The following is a 14,161-nucleotide window of genomic DNA, read 5'->3' as shown; positions in this document are numbered from 1 at the left end:
ACCGATAATGCCCAAAATCGCGATTATCGGCCGATAATATCGGCCATACCGATAATCGGTCGATCCCTAGATTTGATGGGACTTTTTGATCGATTTTTATGAAAAAAAAATTGCCATTTGAAGTGGGCAAAAATAAAAACAGCAATTCTGTACTTTTGTATTATTCCAATTTTTTTTTTTTTTTTTACGTTTATGCCATTGACCATGTGGTTTAATTACATTTAGATTTTAATTTTCATATTTTCCCACATGGTAATACCTCACATCTTTATTTTTGTTTACAAAAAATGAGAAGATTCAAACTGGTGATTCAAACCTTTATTAGGAAAGGGGCCTATTTCTAAAAAAAAAATTCCACTATTTTTTAGGCCCCATAGGAAAGTACTGCCTACAATCTTTCGATTACATACACTGAACAGCATTGATCAGTGTTATAGGCGCTCCATTAGACAAGCTCCCTGAGGCAGCTGCATTTAGATGCCGCGATAAAAGGGTTAATGCCGGATTTCATCCCGATCGGTGATATACAGCATTAGCAATGGGTCCCACTGGGTATGAAGCACGTACAGCTGCTAGGGCCTCGATGTCCGTAAGGTGTTTAAGAAAATAAATATGCTTAGAACTGCCCTATTCTGTTTCCTATAACTTTATTATTTATTTATTTTTGCGCTTTTGTTCTTTCCTTCTTGCCTTTTAAGAGGGAGCATCAATATTTTTCTATCCACAGACCTATACGAGTACTTGTTTTTTGTGCAACCAGTTGACACCTTTCATTTTAACGTAAATGTAAATGGCACAACCAAAGTAATATAAGTCGCATGAAGATTGTGGAATTTAACCTTTACAATGTTCACCATACGGAATCATTAACATTATATTCTGCTTGTAGCGATACTAAATATGTTGATTTATTTTATTATTTTTCTACTTTTAGAGGGGGGGGGGGGTCAATTTTTTTACAGTAGGGGCTTACTTACATATTTTTTTTTTTTTTTTTACACCTTTTATGTTTACAAAGGGGAGTTTTAAAAGTAATAATTGGATTGCTTATACTGATCAGAGAGACAATATGGCCTTTATATTAACTTATTACCCTTTGTTGCAGAAGTACTGTTCAGATTCTTAAAACCTGTGCCACATGTTATTTGGCTATTTAAATACCGCAATTGCTGTCAATGAAGCAAGCTTAGATCCTAAATCCTCAGGGGAAGCACAACAAGTGTGAAACATGTGTAGGGGTCGGCAACTCAGAGTTGTATGCTGGGGTTTATACTGTGTATTATTTGTGCATTTATTTTTGTATCTATTTATAATGCATTTATTATCAATGTTTAGTAATACAGCATGGTATATCTCTTTGCGCTATTGTGTGCCTATATATGTTCATGTTGCACTCTTGTTGAAGTATGCAGACTAAGTATGCGGCAATTTATTGTGTTATATAGATCAGACTTTCACCATTGGTTCTTCTATATCTTAATGTATGTGTGTTTATACGCTCTCATAAAGTTAATTTCCTTTTTTTTATAAACTCTTGGCTTGATTTTGCAGGTTGGTGTCTTTGGTTGTCAATTAGCGATAGTCTAGCATTCAATTGGCCTGTTGCATGTGTAGATACTTATTCCTTTCCTAGAAAAGGTGATCTGCAACAGGGATTAGAGAAAATAACATGCCTATTTTTAGATGAACAGGCTGAACTCGAACTGACACACCTGACAACGAAAGTAATGGGGGAAAGGGGAAAGATTTTTGTGACTTGAGTTGCTGGGGGTGTCATTGTCTACTTTATTAAATCTTAGTATGTAAAGCCCAGGAAAACATCTTCAGATAAGTTTCCCGGTGTCTGAGAAGTTCCCTGGCTTCTCCTCCCTCCAGAGACAACACATCTTTCTCTGCTGTCTAAGAAAGTGTGGCTGGATGAGAACTTGGGCAGTTAAGGGCGTCTTGTCAGGAATAATTGATCGATGGCCTATACTCAGGATAGGGTGCTGTCGACCTGACACGCCAGCCGATCAGCGATTCTACAGGGCTGCAGTGGTGGGATCTATGTTGTTAATGCAGCTGGCAGCAGTTGGCTATGCTCACTGCACAGTGGCCAGATCAGCTCCTGTTCAATTAAACAGTGGTACAATATCACAGCACTTTTTTCACATAGTTGACTTCGAAAATAAAGTAACTAGGTATTCTAAGTGACCAACTTCATCCCATGATCCGGATGTAATGCAATGATCCAGGATGAAAATGCTCCTATCCACATTACCCGATGTACTGGATCTTTGGTTCAAGGAGCATGAACATTATCTAAAGCATCTACTATGGTCAGCCCAGTCACTAGACTTCTAGAGCCTGTATGGGGCATTCTTGATAACAAGGTTAGGAGTAGATTACCACTGCCTACTTCTGTCAAGACATTAGCATCTGTATTAGATGGAGAGTGGGAAATAACTGACATAAATGTGGTTTTCGAGTTATATTTGTCAATTACTCAATATATTCCAGCTCTATTATGTGCCAAAGGGGTCCTGTCATTAAAGGAGTACTCTAGTGCAGAGTATTCTTGCTCCGTCCTGCCCGGGCTGCAAAATAAATGAAAATGAACCATCCCTCACCTTCCTGGGTTCCTGCGGAGCGTCACTACAGCTGATCGGTCCTCCGGTCCATCCTCTTCATACTTCCGGGTGTAAAGAAGCGTCACATGGCGCTCAGCATATCACCGGCCGCCGCGATGTTCAGCCTCGGCCGGCGATAGGTTGAGCGCTATGTGACGCTTCTTTACACCCGGAAGTATGAAGAGGATGGACCGGAGGACCGATCAGCTGTAGTGGTGCTCCGCGGGAACCCAGGAAGGTGAGAGATGGTTTATTTTCATTTATTTTGCAGCCCGGGCAGGAATACTCTGCACCAGAGTACTCCTTTAATAAAAATATATGATCTACAGTTAGTGTTCTAGATATTCTGTCCAACCACATTACTTCTTATATGGTATAGGTCATTTTTTTTATTATGGTGATGTCCATTGGTACATAAGTGGCTGTTTCATCCACAACAGTGCATGCCATATTTGTGTGTGTGTGTATTATAATAGTACACAGGCAAGTAAGTAAATGTTTCTCTATTAAAAGGGGTACTCCCCTGGAAAACCTTTTTTATTTTTTTTTAATCACCAGGTATGAGAAAGTTAAACAGATTTGTAAATTACTTCTATTTAAAAATCTTAACCCATCCAGTACTTATCAGCTGCTATATGTTCCAGAGGAAGTTCTTTTCTTTTTGAATTTCCTTTCTGTCTGACCACAGTGCTCTCTGCTGACACCTCTGTCCATTTTAGGAACTGTCCAGAGTAGGAGCAAATCCCCATAGCAAACCTATCCTGCTCCAGACAGTTCCTAAAATGGACAGAGGTGTCAGCAGAGAGCACTGTGTTCCGACAGAAAGGAAATTCAAAAAGAAAAGAACTTCCTCTGGAACATATAGCAGCTGATAAGTACTGGAAGGGTTAAGATTTTTAAATAGAAGTAATTTACAAATCTATTTAACTTTCTGGCACCAGTTGAATAAAAAAATAAAAATGTTTTCTAGTGGAGTACTTTAACCCCTTAAGGACTCAGACAATTTAATTTTTACGTTTTCATTTTTTCCTCCTCGCCTTCTAAAAATCATAACTCTTTTATATTTTCATCCACAGACTAGTATGAGGGCTTGTTTTTTGCGCGACCAGTTGTCCATTGTAATGACATAACTCATATCATAAAATGTATGGCGCAACCAAAAAACACTATTTTTGTGGGGAAATTAAAACGAAAAAACGCAATTTTGCTAATTTTGGAAGGTTTCGTTTTCACGCCGTACAATTTATGGTAAAAATGATGTGTGTTCTTTATTCTGAGGGTCAATACGATTAAAATGATACCCATTATTATGTACTTTTCTATTACTGTTGCGCTTAAAAAAAATCACAAACTTTTTAACCAAATTAGTACGTTTATAATCCCTTTATTTTGATGACCTCTAACTTTTTTATTTTTCCGTATAAGCGGCGGTATGAGGGCTCATTTTTGGCGCCATGATCTGTACTTTTTTTTTTTATACCACATTTGCATATAAAAAACTTAATACATTTTTTATAATTTTTTTTTTAATAAAATGTATTAAAAAAGTAGGAATTTTGAACTTTTTTTTTTTCGTTCACGCCGTTCACCGTATCATTAACATTTTATTTTAATAGTTCGGACATTTACGCACGCGGCGATACCAAATATGTCTATTCATTTACGCACGCGGCGATACCAAATATGTCTATAAAAAAAAATTTTAAGCTTTTTGGGGGGTAAAATCGGAAAAAACGGACGTTTTACTTTTTTATTGGGGGAGGGGATTTTTTTACTTTTTTTTTTTAAAACTTTTACTTTAACATTATTTTACATTTTTTTTTTACACTTGAATAGTCCCCATAGGGGACTATTCATAGCAATACCATGATTGCTAATACTGATCTGTTATATGTATAGGACATAGAACAGATCAGTATTATCGGTCATCTTCTGCTCTGGTCTGCTCGATCACAGACCAGAGCAGGAGACGCCGGGAGCCAGACGGAGGAAGGAGAGGGGACCTCCGTGCGGAGTTCTGAATGATCGGATCCCCGCAGCAGCGCTGCGGGCGATCCGATCATTCATTCAAATCGCGCACTGCCGCAGATGCCGGGATCTGTATTGATCCCGGCACCTGAGGGGTTAACGGCGGACGCCCGCGATCAGCAGCCGGGATCAGCCGCGCATGACACGGGCATCGCTCCGATGCCCGCGGTTATGCACAGGACGTAAATGTACGTCCTGGTGCGTTAAGTACCACCGCACCAGGAAGTACATTTACGTCCTGCGTCCTTAAGGGGTTAACTGAATCTCTCTGGCTTCAACAGGAAAAAAAAAAAAAAAAACTGCAAGAGCAGCTTTGTATTTGTTACAATAGTTAACATTACTACTACCATGCATAACATTTTGTGTTTACATACACTGCTCAAAAAATTAAACAACACTTAAACAACACAATGTAACTCCAAGTCAAATCACACTTCTGTGAAATCACACTGTCCCCTCAGGAAGGAACACTGATTGACAAACAATTTCACATGATGTTGTGCAAATGGAACAGACAACAGGTGGAAGTTATAGGTAATTAGCAAGACACCCCAAATAAAGTAGTGGTTCTGCATGTGGTGACCACAGACCACTTCTCAGTTCCTATGCTTCTTGGCTGATTTTTTGGTCCCTTTTGAATGCTGACAGTGCTTTCACTCTAGTGGTAGCATGAGAGAGTCTACAACTCACACAAGTGGCTCAAGTAGTGCAGCTCATCCAGGATGGCACATCAATGCGAGCTGTGGCAAGGTTTTCTGTGTCTGTCATCGTAGTGTCCAGAGCATGGAGGCCCTACCAGGAGACAGGCCAGTACATCAGAATTTGTGGAGGAGGCCGTAGGAGGGCAACAATCCAGCAGTAGGACCGCTACCTCTGCTTTTGTGCATGGAGGAGCAGGAGGAGCACTGCCAGAGCCCTGCAGAATGACCTCCAGCAGGCCACAAATGTGCATGTGTCCACTCAAACGGTCAGAAATAGAAACGGTATGAGGGCCCGACGTCCACAGATGGGGGTTGTGCTGACAGCCCAACACCATGCAGGAGGTTTGGCATTTGCCAGAGAACACCAAGATTGGCAAATTCACCACTGGGGCCCTGTGCTCTTTACAGATGAAAGCAGATTCACACTGAGCATATGTGATAGACACGACAGTCTGGAGACGCCGAGGAGAACGTTCTGCTGCCTGCAACATCCTCCAGCATGACTGGTATGGCAGTGGGTCAGTAATGGTGTGGGGTGGCATTTCTTTGGGGGACCGCACAGCCCTCCTTGTGCTTACCAGAGGTAGCCTGACTGCTATTATGTACCATGATGAGATCCTCAGACCCCTTGTGAGACCCATATGCTGGTGCTGTTGGCCCTGGGTTCCTCCTAATGCAAGACAATGCTAGACCTCATGTGGCTAGAGTATGTCAGCAGGTCCTGCAAGAGGAAGGTATTGATGCTATGGACTGGCCCGCCCATTCCCCAGACCTGAATCCGATTGAGCACATCTGGGACATCATGTCTCGCTCCATCCACCAACATTGGACCACAGACTGTCCAGGAGATGGTGGATGCTTTAGTCCAGGTCTAGGAGGGAGGACATCCCTTGGGAGACCAGCCGCCACCTTATCAGGAGCATGTCTAGGTGTTGTAGAGAGGTCATACGGGGACATGGAGGCCACACACACTACTGAGCCTCATTTTGACTTGTTTTAAGGACATTACATCAAAGTTGGATCAGCCTGTAGTGTGGTTTTCCACTTTGATTTTGAGTGTGACTCCATATCCAGTCCTCCACGGGTTTGTAAATTTGATTTCCATTGATCATTTTTGTGTGATTTTGTTGTCAGCACATTAAACTATGTAAAGACGAAAGTATTTCATACAATTAGTTCATTCAGATCTAGGATGTGTTGTCTTAGTGTTCCCTTTATTTTTTTGAGCAGTGTACAAATGATCTATTTATGCTTAAATGGGCCTGTCAGATACAAAAACCCATAGGTTTTGCAATTGCTTTTATTAGAAAAATGTCAATATTTCATACTGAAAAATAGGATCAGCGGCGGCGTTATGTGGACAGAGGATGGGGGGGGCGGTGGCGGTATGTGGGCAGAGGATGGGGGGCGGCGGCGATATGTGGGCAACTGTGGTGGTTAGACTCAGGACCCCAGGACAGGCCGGGGAGAGAAGCGGGCAGCAGCAGCAGCAATCTCTGGCCCGGCAAAAGCCGCTGCAGTTCATTGATTTAACCCCTTAAGGACCGGGCGTTTTTTTGGTTTTTGCTCTTTCGTTGTTTCCTCCTTACCTTTAAAAAAATCATAACTCTTAAAATTTTGCACTTAAAAATCTGTATTATGGCTTATTTTTTGCGCCACTAATTCTACTTTGTAAGGATATCAGTCATTTTACCCAAAAATCTACGGCGAAACGGGAAAAAAAATCATTGTGCAACAAAATTGAAAAAATACAGCAATTTTGTAACTTTTGGGGGCTTCCGTTTCTACGTAGTACATTTTTCGGTAAAAATTACACCTTATTTTTATTCTCTAGGTCTATACGGTTAAAATGATACCCTACTTGTATAGGTTTGATTTTGTATTGCTTCAGAAAAAAATCATAACTACATGCTGGAAAATGTATACGTTTAAAATTGTCATCTTCTGACCCCTATAACTTTTTTATTTTTCCGTGTTCAGTGTGCTACAAGGGTTCATTTTTTGTGCCGTGATCTGAATTTTTCGTCGGTACCATTTTTGCATTGATCTGACTTCTTGATCGCTTTTTATTAATCTTTTCATGATATAAAAAGTGACGAAAAATACGCTATTTTGGATTTGGAATTTTTTTGCGCGTACTCCATTGACCGTGCGGTTTAATTAGCGGTATATTTTTTTTAAATCGGACATGTTTATTTTTTGTTTTTATTTACAGTTTTTTTTTTTATTATTGGAAATGCCGGGTGATTCGACTTTTATTAGGGGAAGGGATAATTCAAAGGGTTAATGATTTTTTTTACACTTTTCTTTTGCAATATTATAGCCCTCATAGGGGGTTATAACATTGCATTTACTGATCTTTAACTGTGTTCAATGCATCTCCATAGGGATGCATTGATCAGGGTTTTCGGCGATTGATTGCTCAAGCCTGGATCTCAGGCTTGAAGCATTCAATCGACGATCGGACTGCAGGAAGGAAGGTAAGAGACCTTACTCCTGTAGTACAGCTGTTCGAGATGCCGCGATTTCACCGAACAGCTACCTGAGCTAGCTGGGCACTTTCTCTTTCACTTTTAGCCGTGTGGCTCAGCTTTGAGTGCGCGGCTAAAGGGTTAACAATATAAGAGGCGGGTCCTGGCTTCACTATGACGCCGGGCCTGCCGTAATATGATGCAGGATCACCGTGGGACCCTGCGTTATATCACGGGAGCGGGACCAAGGACGTACTCATACGTGCTTGGTCCTTAAGGGGTTAAAGCGCCTGCTTTAAATCATTGATCTGCAGCGGCATCTGCCCGCCGGGGGGTGTCTGAAATAGCCGATAACTTATACCGGAATATCGGTATAAGTTATCGGCTATCGGCCTGAAAGGTGACAGATCATCACCATCGGTAACAGCGCTCGGTAAAATCGATATTGGTCGATCCTTACTGAAAAAGCCAGTCAAACAACTGCTCCCCCTGCCTGCTTGGACCCATACTAGTCCTGCTGTGTCCATGCATCATCACCTACGTCATGGACACACTTCCTTGATTGACAGCTGTGTGCGCCTAATAATTGATGCTTTTTGGCACTGTAGAGATATCCGTTCTTCATTGGCACTGTGCACACGGCTGAAAAATCCTGAATCTGGAGTGAGCAGAAAGACTAGACATGTCTATTCTTTCTGCTGAGTCAGCACGGAAATGCATTGCTGTCTATGAGATGGCACATTTCCAAGTGGTCCTAGAACAGGCATCTTCTGCTTGTGGTCCGCTGTCCAGGGGAATGTCTGCATGGAAATTTCTGCACGAACATTCGCACATGTGAACAAATCCTTAGAATTACCAACAGAGATTCAGTGGGATTCTGCTGCACTATTCACACGGCAGAATTTCCGCTCCAGATGTTTCTAGAGCAGAAATTAAAATTCTGGTGTCTGCAAAAGGAACAGACATTATTTAAAGTCTAATTCTTCTGCAGAGTCCACAAAAAAATGCATTATCATCTATGAGACAGCACATTTCCAAACATTTCCTAGAGCTGGCATGCTGTGGCGCCAAATTTTTTTTCATCGTGGACATTTCACCATGTGAATATAGCAGAATGGAAGAAGAATATACAAGCAGAATTCAGGTGGAGGAGCAAATGATGTTGGAGAGAAAGTTCAGCCAATTTCGTTCCAAACTGATTTTCTCAGGAGAAAAAAAAAGGCCCATTGATTTCAAACAACTTTAACAAATGTATTCTGACAGAACAATGAACATGTTCAATCGTCTGGCAGAATAGAATTCAGCATCCGAATTCTACTTGCGGAAATTCCTCAGTGCGAACAGAGAAGAAGAAAGTTTATTAACCGATCATAACCCTTTCAATTTTGCACCTACAGACTGCCATGATGGCTTTTTTTGCGCCACCAATTCTACTTTGTTATGACATCAGTCATTTTACCCAAAAATCTACAGGGAAACCTCCAAAAAATAATAATAAAAAATCATTGTGGGACAAAAATTGAAGAGAAAAAAACAAAACACAATTTTGAAGCTTTTGGGGATTCTGTTCCTACGCTGTGCATTCTGAGATAAAAATGACAGCTTCTCATTATTCTGTAGGTCCATATGATTAAAATGATACCCTACTTATATAGGTTTGATTTTGTTTTACTTCTGGAAAAAATCATAACTACATGCACGAAAATGTATACGTTTAAAAATGTCCTCTTCTGCCCCTATAACTTTTTTATTTTTCTGCATATGGGGATGTATGAGGACTCCTTTTTTGCATTTTTTTTGAACGTTTTTATCAGTACCGTTTTTTATTTGATCTGACTTTATGATTGCTTTTTGTTCATTTATTTTATGGTATAAAAAGTGACCAAAAGTACGCTATTTTGAACTTTTTTTTTTTTTACGTGTACACCATTGACCGTGCGGTTTAATTAACAATATATTTTTATAGTTAAAACATTTACGCATGCGGCAATACCACATATGCTTATATTTATTTATGGTTTTTTTTCTTAAATGGGAACAGTGGGTGATCCAAACTTTTATTAGGGAAGGGGTTAAAATCACATTTATTAACTTTTTTTTTTTTGCAATGTTATAGCCCCCATAGGACATTGCAGTACATTTATTGCCAGCACTGATCAATGCTATGCAAGCATCTCAGGCTTGGAGCAATCAATCGCCGATCGGACGCACAGGAGGCAGGTAAGGGACCCTCTTCTTGCATCCTAGCTGATCGGTACACCACGGTGGTCCCGATGAGCCCGACTGAGCTGCCGGGAATGCTTTTTCTACAGATTTGAAGCGGTGATCAACTTTGAGCAGGTGCAGGACAGGTACAGATATGCCCTGTGTCCACTAAGAGGTTAAAGTCAATGGACCTTTCATTCGTGGCAGAATTAGTGAGCGGAATTACTCAAGTAAATTCCTCTCCAATTCCTCAGTGAGAACATAACCCAATAGGACTCTTTCCAATGAGCATACAAAACTATTTTTAGATTTTAAAAACATTTTACTTAATTTTTGCACTCCATAGTTATTCAAATGGCAGTACGTAGATTACTGGGCTACCATATCATGCACAGTATGCTGGGGGGAAAAAAAACCTGACATAAGATTGACGCTATATGAACCCCACACACAGGCTTCCTCGGTAAAAACTATTTTTATACTAACACACTGACATTTAAGAATAAAAACACAAATAAATAAATATATATATATATATATATATATATATATATATATATATATATATAAAAGATCGGGGATAAATATTATGGGGTGGCTCTCTACTCGCATCACCCAGCCTGGCTCTGGAACAGAGCAGAAAACATAAAAATAGAGTAAAATTAGATGATCGTTTCAGTGCAAGTCAATGTGCAAAATAAAAACACACTGGGGGAGATTTATCAAAACCTGTACAAAGGAAATCAGATCGCTTCTTTCATTTTGCAGAGGTCTTGAAAGAATAGAGCTGATTGGTCTCTCTTTTCCTCTGGACAGGTTTAGATAAATCTCCCCCACTGTGCACAAGATTTTGCAGGTGCACGCCAGTTGATCAATTCCACCTTAGTATTATGTATTCATCTCATATAAAGACCAGGTAGGAAGTGGGGTATTTTTGTATGTTCTAAAGCTTTCTTGGCTAAAAAATGATCACATTACGCATCATATCTGACAGTCCTATGTGAAGTTATTTTTGGCTGAAAAACTAAGATTTCAAAAACATTTCCTTTGTTCTCAAGTGGTGAAAAGGTCCTGGTTTAGTATGTGGTTGTGAGAGTCGACCTGCAGCTTCTCTGTGCAGAATCCACCCAATAATGAACATGCTGTAGAGGTAAACATTCAGGTTTTCAGATGCAGTTTTTCAATGTAAAGGTAAGAAAGACCTCTCTTTATAAAAGCCAAGGCATCTTTTTATCATCTGCATCAGTTTTACTATCCGTTAAGTAGTAGTTTTAAAAATGCTTTTAAAAACCTGCATGCCGATAAATGTGGTAAGTAACATATATATAAATGAACTGATTTGTTAGAGATCACACACCACACTAGGCAAACCATGGTTACGCACCACAAGATCTTTCCTCCTCGAAGTGCTTTCTCTGCCCCTGCTTAGGCCACTCAAATCTACAGATGAATTCTATGTAGAAGGTAAAAAATTATTTATTTATTGGAATATTGATTTAGCATTGCTTCTATTACCTGTAAAATTTCTAAAATTGTATATGTGCTTTTGGAGCAAATTTCAATGAGAGATAACGTTGCAGGTTCAGTTGCCAACTTATCTCTTTTTACACTACAGAAACGTGATAAACTGAAGCTCAATTTACCAAAAAGTATAAATACAATGGCTACAAGGACTGCACAGCATGTAGAACAGGCTTATTGTGCAGAAGGAAAATAGTTGGCCAACGTCAGACCTGAGTATACAATACAATGTAAGTAATGAAGATAAGCAGATCAATGGTCTATCTTGTAAAGTTACTAATGCTCTATATATGTTGTTTCCGGAGTGTGACTGGCAGAGGTATAACAGTTTTAATGACAGGTTTACAATCCACTGAAACTAAAACGGAATGTCCTAACAAATCAGGTCTGTTCATTCTCAGGATCCAGCTGTCTTGTTTATTGGTCACATATTTATGGAAACACAAATATCTGAAAAACATCAAACGGACCGAAAAGTTAAGAGATACAAACCAGATAAGGACGCTGACTGGACCGGTGAGAGTACCTGGCCCTGTCGGAATCCTCCTTGAAGAAAACAAAGTACACAAATATTACATTTTGCAGTAGAAAACAAATATATGCACTCTAATGGGTTAAGTGCAAAGAATTTTACAGTAATATTACATCAAAGAAAAAATGCTTGTGAAAATCTGTTTTATGAAATCCAAGAAATCATGTTGCATGCTTTCCCTTTCCCGACCCAAGAATACATTTTTTTGGCTTTTTATTCTCTTCCTCACCTTCCAAGACCCATATTGTTTTTAATTTTTCCACTGAAAAGTTCAGAGATGATTATTAGTAGAGGTGCACCGAAATGGAAATTTCAGAACCAAAACGAAACCGGAAAAAAAAATAAATAAAAAAAAAAAATAAAAAATGTCCAGCCGAAACAGATACCGAAACCGAAAATGACTTCTCCCCGTCTTCTTGCAAAATGCAGCGCTCCGCTCTCCATCCTCCGGGAGGGGGGATGAGGGGGCGTGGCTTCAACTCGGGCTCTGCCCTCGCTCCTCCCCACTCTCTCTTCGGCAATTTTCATCCATCACCGCGTCTACTATTTAACTAAGGTAAGATCGTACTGCAATAATTGAAAACAATAGCAAACCTGCTATTGGCTATTTCAAAATGCAATAGCCAATAGCAGGTTGGCTATTGGACCCGCCCACTATCTGCAGAGGAGCGGACCTGAAGGAGAACTTACTCCTTCAGCAGGCAGAAGGCGGGTCCAAAAGCCAATTTTCGCCGCTCGCACAGAAGGTCAGTCTGAGTGCGGTCTTGGCAGAGTGACAGCAAGTGGCGGGGGCTTCAGATTGGTGGGCACTGGCAGTGTTTGTAACTTGAGCTGTGGGCGGGCAGGGGAGGTGGGTCAATATCGGCAAATTTTTTGTTGTTTCGGCATTTCCCCAAGACAGCTATTTTCAGCCGATATGTAGCACCCTTTAGTTTACCATACAATTAATTGTAAAGCCAGAAAAAATTGTAGGACAAAATAAAAAATTATAAAATAAATAAATGCAATTGCGCAATTTTGAGGACAATCATTTTTTTCACTGTAGGGTCAAAACTGACATGCTAACTTTATTCGATATTAAATGTGGATAATAGTTTTGTTTTATTACTATTGTGTTTATTATTATGATGTTTTTGCTGCAGAATTTCTGCCATGTGAACAGAGCTGCAGAATCCCACTGAAATCAATGGGACTCTACTGCTTAGGAATGTCCGTGCAGAATATTTATGTGGAATTCGGCATGGACACTCTGGTGTGTGAACATACCCCTTAGGCTACAGCGACATGTGTCAGAAGTGCTGCAGATTTCCCACAGTCGCAAGTCTGATTCAAACCCTATACATTGGCCCTCATTTACTATTGCAAACCCGACATGCTTTGTCGGGTTGTGCGCTAGATTCTGGTTAGATTCATTGCGCCAGAAATTCTCTCTGCACCAGCATTTGCACCAGAATTGAAAAAAACCCAGACTAACTCTCCATTTTGCTAAAAAAAAAAAAAAAAAGGGGGGGGGGGGGGGGCACGGCTGTCGGGAAAAGGGGTGTGGTCATCAAAAAAAGGGGCGTGTTCCCAAAATTTTCACAAAAAACCCAACATATTTACTAAGTTTTCCACAGAAAATGTGGTGGATTCCAGTATAGTAGTAAGCTGTAATACATAAAATACTGTATACATCATTGCTCAGTACTGTACGGGAGCAAGAAGTCTGGGGGAAAATAGGAGTTCCTGCTCCTGTATGTACAGTATTTCTTAAAAGTAACTAAAAGTCGGATCCACAGCAAAATCTACACCTATGGGCTGTTCGCTGATTTTGAGTTTCCCCTCCAAAGTAATTGGGAAAAGTCTGCAATAAATCCGCAGCTAAACTGACACAGTTCAATATCCACTGCAGATTACTTACCAGTGGGTGATTGAGATTTACAGAGTCTTATTCACTTTGTGTGCAAAAACTAGAATTTCTGACACTTAATGTGAATTTTGACTTCTCAGAAAGGACTTCTGTGCAGATTTCTTAAAAATACATCCACTTTAATGCTAATATAACTGCTATGTATTTTCCGCATGGAAATTCTGTGAGGGAAATCCACGCTATAT

The 14,161-nt window shown here is 40.1% G+C and overlaps 1 protein-coding gene across 13 annotated transcripts in view; it reads right to left on the bottom strand.

Annotated features, from left to right (window-relative positions):
- LRRFIP2 (LRR binding FLII interacting protein 2) overlaps positions 1-14,161 on the bottom strand; it is a 162,744-nt gene that overhangs the window by 78,599 nt on the left and 69,984 nt on the right. For 5 of the 13 annotated variants that reach the window (XM_056520354.1, XM_056520355.1, XM_056520365.1 and 2 more), the window contains 2 exons: positions 12,028-12,081; positions 11,399-11,467 (listed from right to left, as the gene is read on the bottom strand). The exons of the other annotated variants lie outside the window; for them this stretch is intronic. In XM_056520354.1, coding sequence (XP_056376329.1) covers positions 11,399-11,467; positions 12,028-12,081 — 123 coding nt within the window. The remainder of the gene's footprint in view (positions 1-11,398; positions 11,468-12,027; positions 12,082-14,161) is intronic. 13 annotated transcript variants of the gene reach the window in all.

This window comes from Hyla sarda, chromosome 5 (genome assembly GCF_029499605.1).
Source record: "Hyla sarda isolate aHylSar1 chromosome 5, aHylSar1.hap1, whole genome shotgun sequence".
Taxonomy (NCBI): Eukaryota; Metazoa; Chordata; class Amphibia; order Anura; family Hylidae; genus Hyla; species Hyla sarda.
This window is presented reverse-complemented; position numbering and strand designations above follow the sequence as displayed.